At 51.3% G+C, this 19,097-nt stretch overlaps 8 protein-coding genes across 8 annotated transcripts; 5 read left to right on the top strand and 3 right to left on the bottom strand.

The window, feature by feature from the left end:
• Positions 1-803: 803 nt before the first annotated feature.
• On the bottom strand, positions 804-2,462 carry Z519_06604 (uncharacterized protein; the record flags this gene model as incomplete). The annotated part of the gene is made up of 1 exon (XM_016764343.1): positions 804-2,462. One exon carries the CDS (start codon positions 2,460-2,462, stop codon positions 804-806), a length of 1,659 nt encoding a protein of 552 aa, XP_016619425.1.
• A 1,111-nt stretch (positions 2,463-3,573) lies between these two features.
• Z519_06603 (uncharacterized protein) lies at positions 3,574-4,779 on the top strand (the record flags this gene model as incomplete). Its single annotated transcript, XM_016764342.1, has 1 exon — positions 3,574-4,779. The coding sequence occupies one exon, from the start codon at positions 3,574-3,576 to the stop codon at positions 4,777-4,779; it is 1,206 nt and encodes a 401-aa protein (XP_016619424.1).
• An 899-nt stretch (positions 4,780-5,678) lies between these two features.
• Positions 5,679-7,853, top strand: Z519_06602 (uncharacterized protein; the record flags this gene model as incomplete). The annotated part of the gene is made up of 3 exons (XM_016764341.1): positions 5,679-6,516; positions 6,603-7,657; positions 7,713-7,853. 3 exons carry the CDS (start codon positions 5,679-5,681, stop codon positions 7,851-7,853), a joined length of 2,034 nt encoding a protein of 677 aa, XP_016619423.1.
• Positions 7,854-8,768: 915 nt separating this feature from the next.
• On the top strand, positions 8,769-11,456 carry Z519_06601 (uncharacterized protein; the record flags this gene model as incomplete). Its single annotated transcript, XM_016764340.1, has 1 exon — positions 8,769-11,456. The coding sequence occupies one exon, from the start codon at positions 8,769-8,771 to the stop codon at positions 11,454-11,456; it is 2,688 nt and encodes an 895-aa protein (XP_016619422.1).
• A 994-nt stretch (positions 11,457-12,450) lies between these two features.
• Positions 12,451-12,975, bottom strand: Z519_06600 (uncharacterized protein; the record flags this gene model as incomplete). The annotated part of the gene is made up of 2 exons (XM_016764339.1): positions 12,451-12,888; positions 12,925-12,975. 2 exons carry the CDS (start codon positions 12,973-12,975, stop codon positions 12,451-12,453), a joined length of 489 nt encoding a protein of 162 aa, XP_016619421.1.
• Positions 12,976-13,732: 757 nt separating this feature from the next.
• Positions 13,733-15,583, top strand: Z519_06599 (uncharacterized protein; the record flags this gene model as incomplete). The annotated part of the gene is made up of 3 exons (XM_016764338.1): positions 13,733-13,855; positions 13,894-14,371; positions 14,445-15,583. The coding sequence occupies 3 exons, from the start codon at positions 13,733-13,735 to the stop codon at positions 15,581-15,583; spliced, it is 1,740 nt and encodes a 579-aa protein (XP_016619420.1).
• Positions 15,584-16,141: 558 nt separating this feature from the next.
• On the bottom strand, positions 16,142-16,680 carry Z519_06598 (uncharacterized protein; the record flags this gene model as incomplete). Its single annotated transcript, XM_016764337.1, has 2 exons — positions 16,142-16,565; positions 16,625-16,680. The coding sequence occupies 2 exons, from the start codon at positions 16,678-16,680 to the stop codon at positions 16,142-16,144; spliced, it is 480 nt and encodes a 159-aa protein (XP_016619419.1).
• Positions 16,681-17,643: 963 nt separating this feature from the next.
• Z519_06597 (uncharacterized protein) lies at positions 17,644-19,084 on the top strand (the record flags this gene model as incomplete). The annotated part of the gene is made up of 2 exons (XM_016764336.1): positions 17,644-17,804; positions 18,583-19,084. 2 exons carry the CDS (start codon positions 17,644-17,646, stop codon positions 19,082-19,084), a joined length of 663 nt encoding a protein of 220 aa, XP_016619418.1.
• Between the last annotated feature and the right edge of the window lie 13 nt (positions 19,085-19,097).

The raw sequence follows: 19,097 nt of genomic DNA, 5'->3' as shown, positions 1-19,097 counted from the left end.
GTACTCGTCTCGTGAGGAGAGATACCACCGCACCACACCCGCTTGCGCACCACACTCAGACTATATCGGAGACAAATACAGCCATCGGGTTTTGTCTGTACCATATCATATTCTCGCCATGTAGAACCTTGTTCTAAAACTGCGGCAAAATTCCCGAGGCTCACCCATATCTAAGACACATAGTATGGACTTTAACCAAAAGACAATGAAATCGCCTGATAGCCTCCTACCCAACAGGTCTTTTTCTCGTATGGACAGTGTAACACTGAATACATGTCTGCAATAGAAACAAGGTGTTAGGGATCCTCTATTAGCGAGACAAGACTTCGATTTTACCCTACCGCGAAAGATCTGTCAAGTCAGTGCGTGGCAGTTAAGTGTCTACGGGCCCTTCGGTTCATTTACTCCAATAGACCTGAACATGCTTACAAAGGTGAGTGAGCATGAAGCCTTAGATCGTTCCCCTTCAGTCCATGCATAAGCGCACAAAGGATTGTTAACAAGCAAGCCAGATCAGTCTAAACAAGCCAACAATGCACTAAGAAAATCAAGTGATGCTAAAGTTGACGCGAAACATGTGTGATCTGAAGACCAATGAGATCAATCAAGTGTCAAAAGCATCGATGATATATTATTCTTTTCTACAAAAAGATATGTCCTCACTGCTGTCGTATACTATGTAGACATTCATTATCTGCCTCTTGACAAAGGACTTTTCTGAATGCCGAGTGAAAAATGCCTCCATCATCACATACATCTTGATATGCACCTGAGATTTGCTTGACATAGTGAGTGAGACCGATTTATTCCACCAAATCGTTCTTCAAAGTCTCTTCGTCGATTTCGTACTTCTTGAAGTCCCATGTCTTGACCCGATGTTCAAACATGTAGTCAATTTCCTCCACAGTCCTATGCTTCGTCTCAGGTAGTCTGAAGAAGCACCAGAGAAAGCTGATGATAGATAGAGATCCCCAAACAAAATTGCTCTTTCCGGCAAGGTTGGCCTCCCCGGGATTGATAAGGTACGGGTTAGCCGTACTCGTAACAATACCGCAGCAAGCGTCAACGGCAATGGCAATGCCCACGGTCTTGGCTCGCAATTTTGCCGAAGGCACCTCAGTAAGAATGGTGTACGTCAGAGGTCCGATGGTGAGCTGCAAGGCGATAGTGCAAATCATGGTGATGGCGACTTGGGCCCCAGAAACAGCAGGCCTGTTGTGATAGTTTGGCGCACAAGCGAGGATCGCGACCAACCACTCAAAGATGACAATGAGACCCATACCGATAACAAACACGTTTCGACGACCGAAGTATCTCAGTAGGAACGCCGAGAGCGCGGCACAGAGGAGTCCAAGGGCGCTGTTTCCGATAGCGATGTCAAATGCTTGTTGGGTGGTAACATTGAGCTGTTCGAAGAAGTAGGTCGTGTTCGTGGCAAATCCAGCGAAATCCTGACAGAAGAAGATCATGATCACGATTTCGGTGCGTCGAAGACTGGCGCCTTTGAAACACTGCCAAATGCTAGAGTCCTTCTCGACATGTTTCTCGTACAGAATGGTCTTTTGCATCATGGCGAGAGTCCTTTGAGTGTCAATTTTTGGAGAGTCGCTGCTGAGGCGTCTGAGTGCCTTTTCGGCGTCTTCCATGCGTCCTTTACGCACCAGCCACCATGGCGACTCTGGAGTAAAGAACAGAGACGGTAAGATAATAGCAGGCCAGATCCATTGGAGAGCAAAGGGAATTCTATATCCCCAATCAGTGGTCCAGGTGTCGAAACTGGCAGTGACGCCGTTGAGGATCAGGTTTCCTATGGCGTAGGCCAGGTTGATATAGCCAGCGAGGTAGGGCCTAAGTGTTGTCGGGAGCAATTCGGATGAGTAGGTCGGAATAAGAACTTGATAGAAACCCCAGATTACTCCTGACAGGTACTCAGATGCCGTTAAGACCTCAATGGAGGGTGCAAAGAATTGCATGAAGGTAAAGGCGGCAGTTCCAATCAGAGAAAAGATTAAGGTCCAGCGTCGGCCGATCATTTCCATTGGGTATGCAACGGTAAAAGCTCCGATCACTTGTCCAACCAGGCTGGCGTTGCCCAGAGCAGCTTGCCAGCTGGCCGGGATCTGCTTGCCACTGCCGGGGACGTCGTATCCGAACTTGTTGCGGAAGGCCGGTAAGGCGAAGAAACTGTTGATGATGACAATGTCATACACACGCATGATGATGGTAAGAGTGATGATCGTAGTGTAAACGACACCTTTCCAATAGATCTTGAGGGCCTCCGTGACCCTCAATTTATGCTCCAAGTCGGTAGCTTCCGCGGCGATGTCGATCAGCGACTGATCAACTTTGGCGACCAACTGCGCATTCTTGTCTTCAACCGTGATGACCCGCTCATGCTTCTCCTGCGTTGCAACTTTCTCAATGTCTTCGATATTGTGAATGGTATTCTTGCCCTCTTCCATGTTTGCAGGGACCGGACCACGTTGCCTGCAAGGTCGGATAGTTCGCGGGAGGTTCGAGAGTTGAGGAGGGGGCTGATCTGTGGTTCCCCAAAAGTGAAGGGCTTTCTTATATGCCTGGAACTCATCTCGCCACGTTCTTGGGGTTCGGTCCTATTTCTCCCTGGTGTCTTTGTTCAATCGGAGCTTTGACGGTGGAGACCGACTCGTGTTGATACACTTTCGTCGCGTGGCGGGGCCCCGCACTTTGGCCTGAGCAGCATGCTGCGGGCGATTTCCGGCGCGGTTTTTAACAGAGTTCATGCCAAACATACCAGTACGCCTAGCAGAGAGCCGGAAGAGCCAACCTTGCGAGATACTGAGTTTGACACAATAGCGCAATAAGGTTGATTTGTGTCCGAAGAGGAGGAAGCCATGGGTGATTTCATTTTATGGTGTGACCTGTAGCAATAGTAAAACTCCACACCCGGGAAATCGGTATAGGCGCTATGGTAGATTGGAAGCACCGTTTTCCTGTGTCTTGTAAAGCACGTGGCTCGTGGAGTAGGTACTTTCGATCACCTTTTTTTAGCTTTCCCCGGCATTTGAATCTTCTCGCAGTAGGGTTGACTGGTTAGCGCACACCGTAGGCACCTACTGGCCGTCCGTTGCAACGGTCCATCGGGTGATTGTCTGTCTCGTTTGCGGTCATCGTCCGAAGGTCTGTGCTTTTCAACCGACGGACAATTTCGAGATAGAGTCAGTGGTGCAAAAGGTGAGAGTAATAACCTATGCCTGACGGCAAAAACCCGAGGGAAGCCGACCTGACACCTTGTCCACGTTCCAACAACAGCAATTCGCCCGTTGAAGTGCCTGTGTGCATGAGCTAGGATTTCACGTGTGCCCATACGTATTTGACGAAGACTTCGTCTGTGGGGATGTATCGCCACATTCAATTTGTTCCTCTTGGGACATCGAGATACTGACCACAAAAATCTCAAGGAACGCCCGCACGTCCTGCAAAAGCAACTGACTGTCGCGGCTGATAGATGCGGGCGGGGTCACCTTCTCTTCGCTGTCTCAGCTCTTCAGCTTTTCAACACGACAGAGAACTACTGTGATCTCCATTGAGGCCATGACCTGCACGCCGGAGCCTTTGTTGAGAAGGCTCTCGCCGTTGGTGATGGGAGGAGCTGGTTTCAGCTACCAGCTCCATCCCCATCCTGAATCCCTACCAGTCCGCCGCATCATAAAAAGGGCATTTGATCTCGGCTTGAGAGCGATCGATACCTCGCCATACTATGAGCCCTCTGAACAATTAATCGGTGCAGCTCTGCGCCATCCTGAGATGACATCCTCATACAAGAGAAGCGATTATATTCTTATGACCAAAGTCGGAAGAGTGCGCGAGGACCATTTCGACTATTCACCAGAGTGGATTCAAAAGTCGATTGCACGGTCGCTGCAACGGTTCGGCACAAGTTACCTTGATGTGGTATTTTGCCACGATATTGAGTTTGTCGGCATAGAAGAGGCCCTTCAAGCTGTTGGAACCCTCTATGAGCTGTCGAATTCAGGTGTCATTTGCTGCGTGGGAATTTCAGGTGCTGACATCAACATCCTTGAGGCAGTTGCGTCGCGGGCTCATGCAAAGTTCGGTCGTGCCATCGATGTGATTCAGATCTGGGGGCAGCTCACGCTGCAAAACACTCGGCTTGAGAAAGGGGGCCTGGACGCATTTCGAATAGCAGGAGTCAAAGCTGTTTGCAACTCCAGTCCTCTTGGGATCGGACTGCTCAGGAGCGGTGGAGTTCCAATCGGCGCGCTGGGAAATTGGCATCCCGCCCCCCCAGAGCTTCGAGCTGTGTGCCAAAAGGCGGCTGAATGGGTTGAGGCTGAGGGCGATAATCTGGCTTCTGTCGCCTTGCGGTTCTCAATATCCAGAGCTCAAGCAGCGTGCCGTACTGACTTTAACGTCACTACCATCACTGGAATCATTTCTGAATCCGACCTGGAAGAGAATGTGAAGACAGCGAAACAAATCCTCCAGACTCCTGGTGCCTCGTCCAGGGACTCGGGCACAAGACCCTTTAGCGATTTGCTCTTCCAGTATAGCGATATTGACGAGGAAGCAGTTGAACGAGATAGACCTCTTTATGAGGGTGTTAGGGAGATCCTGGACCCGTGGCTTGATTATGACTTTTTTGGGTCGCCGAAGGCCCAGGTCCAAACACAGGTCCAGCAGGATGGTAAGATACCCCCTTCGAGCATAGGACTTCCAAATGTTGTTCCGACCGTCAACTGTTGGCCTAGTACCAAGATGGTAGTTGTCCAGAGATAGAACTAGCAGCCTAATCCATAGAATCTAACCGGCCCTCCACTAGGCATCACCTCTCAATTGCATATCTCCCTTCGTCAACGAAATTGACTGCGCGTGGGAATGCGACTTGTAAACCAAAGTGACGAGTCCCTCCATCGCAGCTTCAGAGACATGTATTTTCCTCATTTCAGTCTTCGATCCCTCGCCTCCTGCTTGAGAGCTTGTTCTTCCACCCCCCCTCCCTCCCGGCAAACCTCTCCAATTTCCCGAGAGGTCGCGGGGAAATTATCTCATTCCCCGCAGATCGGCCGGTTATACGAGGTAGTCTGTGGACCATGTATTGGAGTATTGGTATGGGCAAGATAGCCGGGCGGTTCACCTCCACGGCAACGGATCCTCTCCTATTTGGCTGAAGGCCAGAGATATTATCCGACGGAATCAACACATTCGACTCTGGATTGACCCGGTGATGAACTGATCTATCGTCTCAGGAATTTTCCAGCGGCCACGAACTTCAAGGCAATGTGGAGATGACTTCACGAGCAGCAGCTCATTCATCGCAGTCGGATTCCCGTCTTCGAATGAGGACTAAGCGGGCATGCGACAAGTGCAGCGGCTCTAAGGTACGCTGTGATGGTGAATGCCCATGGTGAGCGCCACTCCTATGACGCGTGGCCAGTATTCAGAAAGCTCACTCTGTTTTAGCCGTCGATGTGAAGGTAAATTCGCACTGTCTTTGCTGGGGAAATGCACCAAAACTACGGCGTGGCCACTGCTAAAATCAGCTCCTCAACCCAACAGAATATCGCTATTCATGTCATTATGATCGCGATCTTAGGAGGCGCGGTCGCAAGCCGAAAAGTCAGAATGCGGGCCAAGCACTGGGAAATGGCAGGGCAGAACTATTCCATCTAACCACTATGTCCCCTGAGGCGACGGTTGAGGACATTCCCTGTGAAACAGAAAGAGGATTGGCGACAAAGGAGCTTCGAGCCTCCGACCTGCATATCCTCGAGGGCAGATCAAGCAGTGATGACCAATTCAACAATGCCTTTAACCAGAACGGAGCTTCAATCCGACCCAATCTGGGCCATAACATTTCTTCCTACAACTTTTCCCACCAAGCCGAACATGCTGGACAGGATATCCCAGAACCATCAGGGCCAGTTGGCTCTCGGCTTCTTCTACGTAGGCCTCGACCCGAGTCTTTCAGCACTGCACAGTTGACCGACGACTTTGCTGTAGAGGTTCAATCTGGACGACATGCACAAGCAGGACCTTCAGCTGTTCGATCATTCTTATGCCTGGAATCCATACGGCCTTTGCTCAATGACCTGATCAGCCCTGAAGATGCTTGTGATTTGCTAGAATTTTATTTTGCTCAAGCAGGGAGCTCTCTTTTCAGATCTGCCTCCCCTTACGTGTTGACTCATGTGTTGAGGAAGAGATCTCTCTTGCATCCAACTAAATCTCGAGAAACCACTCCAGCATTGCTGACAACAATGCTTTGGGTTAGTGCACAAACAGCTGACATTCCTCTGCTATTGCTTCCAGGAGAAAGATCTCGAGTTTGTGAGGCGTTGCGCAAACTGTCCACCTCGCTCATTCACGACAGAGATCGTGACCATTGGCAGCGAAGTCCGGGTGAGTTTTTCGACAAGGAACAAGAGCCCTATTCGCCAGTTGACATTAAAGAGCAGGAGGACGTCTTGTACAGCATAGCTCTTTCTGCTACAGCAAACCGACCAGGGACGCCAGGTCTGCAGAAGAGCGACAATCAGATCCGCCACCCTCTTCAATCGATGATGTCCTGACTTTTATCCTAATGTGCATTGTAATCTCAGGGGGGGATTTCAAGACAGACTGCTACCCATGGTGGAGCAAAGCCGTTAGACTAGCGCAGGCTTTAGGCTTGAACCGGGTAGACGCCAGCGAAGGCAAATATGGCTCAGGGTGTCCGACATCATCACATATCTGTCAGGGAAGCAACATTGAAGGTCAGTGCTTTGCTGCATTAGAAGCTCAAGAAGAACGACGCCGTGTGTTTTGGCTTCTATTCTGTCTGGATAGACATCTGGCACTAGCATTCAACGGCATTCCCAACATCTCGGACGACGAATGCGATGTGTACATTCCATTGCCCGACGACATATGGGAGAACTTCGAAGCAGTTCCTACCGAACTCCTCACTCGACGATCCCATGGACCCCCTACGTTAGTGACGGGAACCAGCTTCTTCGAATATTTCCTACCCTTGATGGCTATTATGGGAGACGTCATTCATATTCACCATCGTCGGTACCACCCTCGATTTGGAACGCTCGATGACCAGAATTCCATCTCCATGGTGGAAGAGCTATTTGCGAACTGCGCTCAGAGCATCAGTGACCTCGAAAGCCGATACGAAACAGAAGAGCTTGACGGCGCTATTCCGGCAAGCGAGTTCCTCACACCGAATTCTGGATTTCAAGAAAGTCCTTTAAACCAAGCTGTGGGATCCCCGGCAGGACGGCGACCCAAAAGCCGCGCACTGGCACAACTCGTCACTTCGTATAGTACTTTCATCTTGCATGTTCTTCATGTCCTGTTGTACGGCAAATGGGACGCTGTGTCCATGCTGGAGAACGAAGATGGGTGGATCACATCAGTGCCTTTTATGAAGTGCGCATCGCATGCTATTGCGGCTTCAGAAGCTGTTTCTCAAATTCTCAAATGTGACCCTGAACTGACCTTCATGCCGTATTTGTTTGGTATCTATCTTCTTCATGGAAGCTTCATTCTCTTATTGTTTGCCGATCGCATGCCTCAGCTCGGGCCAAACGAATCGGTTGAAAAAGCCTGTGAGACAATCATTAGAGCCCACGAAGTCTGTGTGGTCACGTTGAGCACCGAGTTCCAGGTGAGTGAGCATCAAATATCCGTGGGCCAGGCGGATCCAACTGACAGTTTGACAGAAGAGATTCCGCAAAGTCCTGCGTTCAACACTCTACAGTGTCAGAAGTGCGAGGATTACCAATGCAGAAGAAAGTCTCGTGCGGCGCAGAGTGTTGTCGCTGTATCGATGGACGAAGGGAGCTAGAGGGTTGGGGTTGTGACCACCGAGCCTACGAAATTAGTCTCCTGGCTGGCTGCTAAACCGCATCTGCATGGGCATGGCCGCATCAGAACAGCTCTGCGTGGCCTCTACCAGACTAGCTAAGAAAACATGTTTCAGATGGAGGCTGGCAGTTGGCGTTGCAGACATCTACCAGAACACCACGAAGATCGCATTGCCGCCGGTGCGAGAATCGCCGGGACCACTCGGTCACTGTGAACATTGACGCGACCTCCAAAGGCAGGCAATCTCCAGTACTCCGTACAAGTATGAGGTCCCGAGTACTGGGTATCTCGGGTCGCTCAGCGAAGGCATGGCGTTCTCGATAGTCAGCTCTCATGGTGAGGGAAAACAAGCAGAGGCTGGGGGCTGTCGAGTAGAGTAGCTTCATCCCGGCCGGCTCCCCGAGCGCTTAAGCCGCACTAGCCCCCACAACCGCACCTTATCTACAAGTACCCACTTACCGAGTATTTACCTCGTAAGTACCTAAGGAGGCAGCTGACTACGATTAATTAGGAGCTAGTGAAACACGGGTTCCATCCCACCCGCATCCTGTGTGCAAGGGGCGAGCATAGTGGTAGTACTCAGTAACTCGTACTCAGTCCTCGCATCGCCGACAATAGCCCCTATTCGCTTGCATAAGAGTACAGGGTACGAGATACTGCTATCTCGGTGTTCTCCCGGCCAGGGCAGAGCGCCTCCAGTAACGCAGATGAAACAAGCCCCAAGCGCCACAAAGTCGCATCTACGCGACCTCCTGACTAGGAACTAGCAGGCATACGAGTAAGCGTGCACGGTAAGAAGTCTGCCGCAGCAACAGAGTCTGGTCGTTTCAACTACGAGGCATTCATTAACTCTCCTATAGTCGCGCTGTCACTCTTACTCTGACATGCTTCAACCGTGACGGCCGACAATTATGGCTATTGACATCAGTAGAAGTTCCATCCCTCTGTTCCAGTCGCGGGACCGGCTGGAGCTTCTCAATGACATCGATAAATTCCGCCAACGTGGCCTCGCCAACCTTCCTCAGATCGTCGTGTGTGGCGACACCAGTAGCGGGAAATCGTCCGTACTAGGAGCATTATCCGGAATTCCATTCCCAGTCGACAGCACGATCTGTACAAAATTCGCCACAGAAATTGCCCTTCGGTATTCTTCCGATGAGACTGTAACAGGAGAGGCAACTATCAATCCTGGACCAAGTTCCTCCGAAGACCAACAAGCGCGCACTGCATCATTCCGGAGGGCAGTTACAAGCCTCGATGCGATTCCGGTCATCTTGCGAGAGGCCGAGGAAGTGATGGGAGTTAGTGGAACTGAGGGAATCAGCCGGGATGTGTTGCGTTTGAAACTCCGCGGTCGGCCGTTACCAAATCTCACTTTGGTGGACCTGCCAGGCCTCATACATTCTGCTGAGGATCGGGATGACTTAGCCAAGGTAAAAGACCTTATCAAACACTATTTCGAGCAGAAAGAGAGCTTGATCATGGTAATCGTCTCTGCCGAAAACCCGATTAACGGCCAAGGGCTCCTGACTTTATCCCAAGAGTTCGATCCCAAGGGCGAGCGTTGCATCGGGGTTATCACCAAGCCAGATACCCTCCAACACCGAGGAAAAGCTGCCAAGATCCTAGAACTTGCACGGAACAAAAACCCCGCGTTCAACTACAAACGTGACTGGCAAATCGTGAGGTGCCTGACAGATGATGAGCGCCAAAGGGGCGCCGATAGAGATAGGATTGAGTCAGACTTATTGTCCCGGGAGCCGTGGGACAGCTTCGACAAAAAAAGACTTGGAACAAAATCACTGCGCTCCGCTTTATGCGAATACCTGGAGGAACATATTCTGCACCTCTTACCCGAGCTTGTCAACTCTGTAGAAGAGGAGACCGCCTCAGTGAAGTTGTCTCTTCACGAACTAGGGCCTCATCGAACGACCCCTGACGAACGGAGGCAATATCTCATCCGAATTAGCAGACGGTATGTGCAGCTCGTCCAAGCTGCCTTGAATGGCGACTACTCCGACTCCTTCTTTGGCGATGGTGTTCCTGCCAAAAGACTTAGAGCAAAAACGATGGCTCTTACTGATGAATTCGAACATACAATGCTCACGCGGGGTCACGTATTTGAAGTTGCAGATGTTACATCTTCTCAACCAGCGTCCTATTGTGAGCCCCAGCGCATAGCCTTGGCCGATGCTCTCGTCAAAGTTGGAAAGCTCATGGAAGGCTATCGTGGCCCGGAGTTACCGCTGCTCTTCAACCCACGTTTGGTTAGGGAATTATTCAAAGAGCAGTCCCAAAATTGGCCGACATTCGCCTCTAAGTATACCGCCGACATTTGTCGTGCTGTTCAAGTATTCCTCCGCAAGGTCATGGATTCTATCTGCCCTTCGACCGGACGCGTTGGGGAGTTGATACTCCGCGAAGTCTTTCAAGATGCCATTCAAAACCATCGAGACGAATTGAATAACAAGGTTCTCGAGCTGTTCACGCCACACACTGGTTCTTTTCTATACTCGATGAGGGATCGACTACAGGCGAGTTTGGAGAATGTACGAAGGCAAAATGGAATATGGGGTGATGCCAGTGTTGCGACAAGCGATAAACCATCCCCCTTTCCCAGTAATGTTCAAGACACCGGCTCTAATGAAGATCCTCGCTTGACTGCTCTTCAGCTCTCAATGGCATACTATAGCGTCGCTCTTGAGACCTTCGTCGATAACGTGGTGGTGCTCGGGGTTGAGTCCTGCCTCCTCTCAAAACTTGAGGAAATGTTCTCCCCAGAGACTGTGGCAGAGATGCAAGACGATAAGCTACAGTTACTCGGGGGCGAAACTCCAGAAATTATTTCTAAACGCAGAAACCTTGAGGCGCGCCTGAGAACACTCGAGGAGGCGTTGAAGAACTTTCGAAGGCACGCAAGCCGAGAATTCGGGCTTGAGTTTGAAGGAGCACCAGGAGCACCCCCAAGACCGGTCTCAGAACCACCACGGAGTAGTTCCACAGGGAACGACCGACCTGAATCCCTGTCTTCAAAGCATGCTAGCGTCGATGCAACCCCGGTCTCTGGAAATGCAGCCTCAATGGTACATTCCCTAACACCGCAGCCACAGCCATTAACCAACTTTGCCACTACGCCCAAAAATGAGTTACCATCAAACCAGAAATTCGGCAGCAATATGTCGGGCACTCCAATTACTGATGTCAAGAACGGCTCACCGGCCCAGACTAGCCCCTTGCCTAAGCAGAAGATTTCTCAACCTCCAGTAACGAAGATATCACCTGGGACTGTTGCAAACGACAAACTATACACGCCTAAGGCTCTCATAGGGGACGTTGGAACGTCAGCCACCACATCAACGGCAAAGGAATCATTTCCTACTAAGACAATGACAGCATCCTTCGGTGGATTCGGCCCCCCTATAGGCGGACAGGGCTCCACTACGGGTGAATTCACGTTTGGCCCTCCTGCAAGCGGGTTCACTTTGAGCTCAGCTACGAAGAAAAAAGATCCAGAAGGAAGAAACTCAAGCTCCCCAGGCTCATCTGTAACGCAGGACAAGCTATCACATCTGTTCGGTAAGTTCATCTTCAACAGATAATATTGCTCATCCACTAAATATTCAAGCAGGCCCCCGTCAGGTCGGATGACCTTCGACCTTCAGAAAATTACGCTTCCACATGTCTCCCAAGGAGACCTTCCGCTTAGTTTCATATGTAACCAAATGAGCCTGCTTAGAGATCGCTTTTACCGCGGCCCGGAGCACGTTTTCCTTCATAAGAATCCCTGGAGCCTTGACCCTTCCGAAATGTATATGTGTCTTGCCTCGAGCCAATCGGGAGGTAACCACTGTTTTTCCTTCGAGTCAAGTGTTTTCACAACCCACTGTCTCCCCCATGTCCAGCGTGCATCTCACCACAACTTCGCAGGAGATCCGCCTCCAAGACTATCAAGGCATCTTCAGTGACGAAACCAAGAAATGTGTGGCCAAAAGCTTCCCGCATGTGGCTTGGCTTCGATGTCATATCTATATAGAATGGGTTAGAAAAGCGATCGTGGAAGGAGAAATAAGTAAAGGGGCCAAACTGGATTTGGAGGCCAGGTGAGCCTCTGTTCGAGGTCAAATATCCTCCGGCTGACATAGCTCAGATATGACACCAATGCCCCACGTCTAGGTCGCAAATGGCGGGGATGGACAATGCAGTTGCTCGTCAAGAACTGCCTAGAGAATAGATGTCTATCTAAGAGCAATGTCAAATAAGGCGTTCGAGACAATTTCTCCGCACACTATTGAAGAAGCTCGTCCTGCCTGTGTGGCCGAAACGCTTCAGCAATTCGGCTTCCCTCGTGGTATCAACTCCGCTCAAATCGTGTTCTTGGGCAGGATCATCTGAAGGCCATGGCTTGCTCGGGTCTAGTTGGTGGAAGACGCGCAGCCAGCTGTTGAAATTGAATGTGTCTGCAAAACCCAGCAGGCTTTCGTTCTTCACATCCTCTTGCGTTAGGGCGGCGACGTGCAAGAGCGCCGCGTCTTTGACGTCAACGAACTACGAAGCGCCGAATTTCTGGAGGAATCCGTATTCGTGGGGACCTTTCTAGAAGTCTAGGGCTAGTTTGCTAGTGCTGCCTGGTTGCTCGGGGTGGAAAGTGGGGCTCACGACATCGGAGGGAAAGACGGAGTTGATGACGAAGCTTGGTTTCTCTTCCTGGCCAAACCTCCAATACTCCAGCTCACATTGCGTCTTGAGAGCTGCGTAGACATCCCACTTCCGATCTTCTTCGTAGGGGGGCAGTCGCCATGATTTCCCTATAGCCTCTTCATTCCCCATGTTTGCGACGATAGTGAACTTTTTTCCGGGAACCGCGTTGTAAATGGCTCGATTGCTACTTGTGACGACGAAGCGCGGGACCGACGGCTCCTTGGCAGCGTCTCGGAGGAGATTTCTGACACCGTTGAGCACAGGGCTGATGGTCTGGTTTGGATTGGTGCCAAAAGACTTGTCTGCAGCCAGATGGACAGTGCCATCGACGCCCTTGAAAGCTTCTTCTCAGGCGGCGGGAGAAGTCACATCGGGGACAAGGACTGCTTCAAACGCTGCAGCGGGATGGCGTTCAGCCATGGCTTCTTGCACCCAGACCTCCGGGAGGAACAATAGTACGGGATGAGCCCTCTCTTACTCTGGGACTGTACGTAGGGGAATGATGCTTATAAACGAGACGAAAGGGCCCTATGTGCGTGTAATGCTGTGTTCCTGCACGAACCTGGAATTTTTCCAACTCCACAGGAGAGTCTGCGGGGGAGGTTGAGTGATTATATCTCGCGCCCTTATCTCGGCCGCTCATAGCGCTAACAGTGGTAGCTATTGTTGAAAATATTCACACAGAATGGCAATGGCCTCTACCACATCCTCCAAGTTGTATCTTGTGAAATCAACCGGGCGTCGATCCATCTTAACCCGGAAAGGCTTACAAATGGGCGTACGAAAGTGTTACGCCAAGCAACTCCGGAGCGGAGTAGAGACCGAGAAGAAACATCGAATAACCCCGGAATTGAAGTGGACCCAAAGGGTGGGCCAGCTGGTTGATGTTGTGAGTTCTTGAAAAACACATCTTGATTCCAGACAACAAGATATGACTTTACCACTTTTGTACTAGCATACTTCGCTATGGATCCATTCGGTACCCAGTAGTCTCTCCACATGCCACGCGGCTCATGGGTCCATCCAAAAGCCCTGCGGGGCTTGAGGCCGCCGAACTCGAAGTACCTCGTAGAATTTCAGGATTCGCCTTCTTGACTTGCTCCACCATAAAGTACTCCTTTCGTGTGGATTACACATAGTAGATTTGCTGCCCGATTCTGTAAACCTCTCTTAAAACATGACTTCTCTCTCTACTTATCTCCTTGTCATAGCGACACAATTAGGAGCGTCAGCGGTTGCTGGACTTGCCGACTTCGACGCAAAAAGTGCGACGAAGAGCACCCCGTCTGCGACGCATGTGGTGCGCTCCATATCGCATGCTACTACCTGTACAGCCAGGATAAGCCAGAATGGATGGATGGCGGGGCCAGACAACAAGAGACTACCCAGCAGCTCAAACGCCAGATCAGAGAACAGGGCCATCGCCGTCACGGAGACCGCGCAACTGGGACCTTAGACGCCCGCGGCTTAGCGTCTGCAGTGTCCACTGACAGACTGGCAGCGCATTCCCCAGAAACAACCGAATATCTGGCCACCCCAGTGTCAGATCTCCCGGCAAACGAGGGTAGTTCACACCGACGCAACAATAATACAGCGGAGCGGATCGCAGATGCTTCCGATCTGCGTACCTGGGGCAATGCGAATGGCGCCATTGATCACACAGGTGAACGCGAAACCGCAGCCTCTGGATGGCCTGACGCTTGCCTCTTCATGTTCCACCTCGAAAATCTCCTTCCGTTCCTATTCCCTTTCTGCCGCCCGCCTCTCGCCAAAGGAGACAGATCCTGGATCCTGGACATCATAATGACGCCCGGTCGTGCGACAGACCGCCCTGTGTTAGAGTTGCTATTTATTCTTTCTCGCTCTGGGGACGACCAACTCCCACGTAGCTTGGGAAAGACTGCTTAAGCAGACGAGGGACGCTTTTGAAACACTCAGACAATCGCTGCAGGTCCTCGATGGGCAGCGAGCCACCGGAGATCATCTATGTGAGGCCGTAAGGATCCTAGCAGGCATCATCCAGTTGCAGCGGTTCGAGATCTCCGTATCAAGCTTTGAGAACTATCTGGTCCACCACAGTGCTGATATTGCTCTCTTCCAACGTGTTCTGGACAGTGCCAATCTCATTGATGCAGCAGGGTCTTGGTCAAGCTTCAACATTGTTATGAGGCGCCTCGGCACGTCCTCGTGGACGCTGACTTCCCAATGTATCCAGGTTCCCAGTGCTGAGCAGGCAGCCTTTCGTTTCTCGGCAGCTCTCGTGATGTTCGACGACATAATTGTCAGCACATCACTACAGGAGAAACCTATTCTCTATGACTACCACCGCAGCCTTCTAAAAGGCACCGACCAATCTGGACCTCCAATCGATCTCGAGGCTGTTTCCGGTTGCCACAACTGGGTGTTACTTCAGATCAGCAAAATTCCCGCGCTCGATGCATGGAAACAAGGATGTAAGAGGGCGGGAACCCTTGATGTTATGGAGCTCGTCCGCCGCGCTGCACCGATCAAAGACTCGTTGGTGACTCAACTTGCAGGTCATGACGCCAGTTTAGTTAGCGCCTCAAACGGAGCAAGCACCATACTGGATGGCTTGTTCACGGCGTATTATCGTGGCGAGCTGCGAGAACAATCCGCGGGCGAGATCTCCTTGGTGACCCGCGTCTGGACCCATGCCGCATTCATCTATCTGTTCGTCGTCGTGTCTGGATGGCAGCCGGCCAGCGCCGATGTGCGTTATCATGTGTCTCGAATAATTGAGCTGTTGACACATCAGATGTCTCCTCCGGCATTGCTACGAACCATGGTGTGGCCATTCTGCGTTGCGGGGTGCCTCGCAGAGCTTGCACAGGAGTCTTGTATGCGCGAAATGGTAGAGGTGCTTAAGCCGGCTAATGTTTTCGGGACAGTCCGCAAGGCCCTCGAGATCATGGAGAATGTGTGGCGGAGTCGCGAGACGGGAGTTGTCGCGACACGCGATCTCGCTATTTGTTTTAGAAGTCAGGGAGAACTAGTGGTACTCATTTAGGAGGATGATTGTGAGAGTTTAGACGGAATGACTCATGGAGTAATTTGGCTTCCTCGGTGGCAGTCGTATTCGAAAGCTCCTTCGGCCTCTCGCCGGCAAACCATCTCAGCATCAACTTGTCTGCAACTCCGATATGTCAGGTATAAAGGCTCTTATTACCATGAGAAATCGAACCAATCGATTGACTCGAGTTAGAGTTACCATTTCATATGGATTTGCGAACGATATTTCTTGGAAAGAGATAACGTGGCCGAGCTCGTATTTGTTAAATGGCGACATAATCCACTCACCATGTGGAATGCCTTGAAGGTCGTCTTTCAACTCCGAGCTTGAAGCCGACATAACCCTTGTCCTTCACAAATGTGGCATGCCACGGCACATTCCTCTCGTGGGCCGCCAGCTGTGTATAGAAGTCTGCGTGGGTGTCCCCCGTCGATAGCCATTCCCTTGTGGGCACCGTCCTCGTAGCGCTCATCGGCGTAAAAGAATCTTCGGATCCCGACATAAATGTCAAATACTAAAAGAATTCAAAGGATAAATCTTTTCGTCTCGTAAAACTCACTGAAAGCCCAGGGTGGAGTACAGGTCGTCGGCAAGCCCGATCCAATACGCCGAGGCGGACTTGCCCATGCCCAGAGTCATTATGATCGGCGAGGGCACAACGCACACGTTCAGGATATTGCCTACGTATATGAGCGTCTTCTTGGTCTCATTCGGCAGCAATGCCCATCCGCTGATAGCCTGTCGGGCGGCCACATAAGGGCTGATGATGTTGACGCTCAAGTTTGACACGATTGTCTCGGCTGGAGTCGAGAACACGGACTCCTTGACAGGTGGCGGCGTACGGACTGCGGCATTGTAGACGACGACACTGGGAGACGCATGGAACTCGTCCCTGACGGCAGCGAATAGTGGGGGGATCGAGTCCGGCTTGGTGAAATCTGCTTTGAGAGAGAGGAAGCCCCCGGCCGTCTTGGAGTTGCTGCCTCTCCTCGACGCAACCACCACCTTGTATCCATTGCTGGCGAATTTCCTGGCTACAGAGGCTCCGATTCAGGGCCGAAACCGAGAATCAATGCAACGGAAGGGGCTCTCATTTTTGTCTAATGCGTTTAACTGAAGTTGAAGCGAAGACGGGTTTTTGCCAGACACTGCCAAGAAGCTCAGACGTTGAACAGAATGAAAGCTCACATCTTCCACCCAGAGCATTTCATACTTTTTATATCTCTTGAGTCTGCTTGGGCCTGTTGTGGTCTCCCGTCTCTCACTGACTCTTCGGTGGTTACGGCTTTTGCGATGATGGATTTTTGATCATCACGTCTCACGAGGTTTAGTATGAACCGTTGAAGACGAATGTTGAGTTGGGAGAAACGCTATTGTGGCTGTCATTACTCGGCATACAGGCCTCAACAGGTCCACAAGACCCACATGCCGCGCGGTATATCGAGTGGATACTTGGTGCATATATAAGCCGCGCGTGACAGGGAAGTCCACCCCTGCGCTGCGTCAAGGCATGCTTCTACAGCGCGCTCTCAAGTTGGACGAAGATACAATTTGTCATACGCCACCCGCTAGAGATGTGTTGAATTACATGAAGTGAACGATTTTGCAAACCCCGAGTGCCGCCGGATGTCACATCTTACATCTCACGGCGGCTTTCAAGATCGCTTCGCTTGTGGTGTGATGCCTGTGACATGGAATATGGGAGAATATAAAACACTCAGATCATGCATAGCAATGTTGGCTTCCCTACCGCGCACCTTGTCTTCTCTTCCTCACTCTTTCCCTCTGCACGCAAACTACCCAGCATGATATCCTTACCAGAGACAGATCAGGCCACACAGCTGGAGGCAGATACGCCATCCCAGACAGCAACGCCGGGCGAAGATAAGGGGTACTTGGGACCAAATAAGTGCCGGAGTTTCGTCTTTCGCTGACACGCAAACCATTAACCAGGTGCTGAGCGCAACGAGCCTTCTGAAAAGATAGGAGACATCCACCCTGCCGATGCACTCTCTGTTCCGCGACAGATATTGTTAGTTGGAACTCTGTGCACAGCAATGTTCACCAACCAGATCGGAATGGGGAACACTCTCACCACTGTCGGCGTCATCGGAGAATCTTTCGGCCTCAACAACCAGGGCCAGCTGTCCTGGCTGATTGCTGGCTATAGTCTGACCACTGGCACATTCATCCTCATTAGCGGCCGACTGGGAGATGAGTTTGGCAACTAGAAGCTGTTTGTTATTGGTATGAGCTGGTACTCGCCGTGGTCTCTCGTCGACGGCCTGTCAGTCTACTCGTCTCATGTTCTGTTCATTTTTGCGCGCGTCTTCCAAGGCATGGGCCCTGCGTTGACCCTGCCCAACGCCCTTGCCATTCTGGGCCAGTCGTACTCGCCAGGGCCGCGCAAAAATTTGGCTTTTGCATGGTTTTGGGGGTCAGCCCCATTTGGTGCCATCGCAGGGTTCTTATCCGGAGGTCTCCTTGCACTGGCTTGGTGGCCGTGGATCTATGGAGCCAGGCCACTGCTCTCGCCAGCGTCGCCGTCTTCGCTGCCTGGACGATCCCTCCTCTGCATGTTCAGCCGAAACGAAATCGACAATTTCTCGAAAGGCTCGACGCCCTAGATATTCCCGGCATGGCAACCGGTATTACGGCTTTGGTGTTGTTCAACTTTGCGTGGAAGCAGGCTGTCGTTGTTGGCTGGCAGGAGCCTTATGTTGGTATTTGCTTGGCCCTTGGTTTCCTTTCGCGGCCATGTTCTTCTTCGTTGAGATTTATCACGCTAGATCTCCGATCCAGCCACTTGCCGCTTTCAATTCCGACATCGCCTTTTGTTTTACATGTACAGCGACGGGTTGGGCTTGCTTTGGTATATGGGTCAGCATCGGCTCTCTGATCCCTTGGAAATAAACAGAAGTTAACCCATTCACAGGTTTTCTATATCGGACAGGTCGCCCTTAACATTGTGGAAAACACAACGCTTCAAATGGCAGCTTGGTTTTCCCTGTGATCCCATCCGGTTTGACCTCAGCCCTTGCCGTGGGTAAGTTGCTCGGCAAGATTCCCGCTTCGTGGATCATGGTCATTGGACAAGTCGCCTATCTCGTTGGATCCATCCTTGCAGCTGCTCGACCGGTGGACTCAATTTATTGGACTTACTGCTTCTTCAGCGTCCTCATCATCACCATTGGTATGGACACCTCCTTCGCTTCAGCCACGATCATCTTTTCAAACGCCGTTCCCCAACGATACCAGGGTATGGGCGCAAGAATAGACATGACCGTGGTCAACTATAGCATATCGCTTGGCCTCGGCTTCGCCGGTACCGTCGAAACCAATATCAACCATGGCGGATTGACCAGGTCTGACATGCTTCTCGGCTACCGTGGTGCTCTGTGGTTTGCAGTTGGATTGGCCGGGCTTAGTTTGGTCCTTGTCTCTTGTTCGTTGAGCACTGGAAGAGCAGATCTAAAGCCTGAGCCCCAAAATTTCTAAGAGTCTAGAGAGC

The sequence above is a fragment of the Cladophialophora bantiana genome (genome assembly GCF_000835475.1).
Source record: "Cladophialophora bantiana CBS 173.52 unplaced genomic scaffold supercont1.9, whole genome shotgun sequence".
NCBI lineage: Eukaryota > Fungi > Ascomycota > Eurotiomycetes > Chaetothyriales > Herpotrichiellaceae > Cladophialophora > Cladophialophora bantiana.
This window is presented reverse-complemented; position numbering and strand designations above follow the sequence as displayed.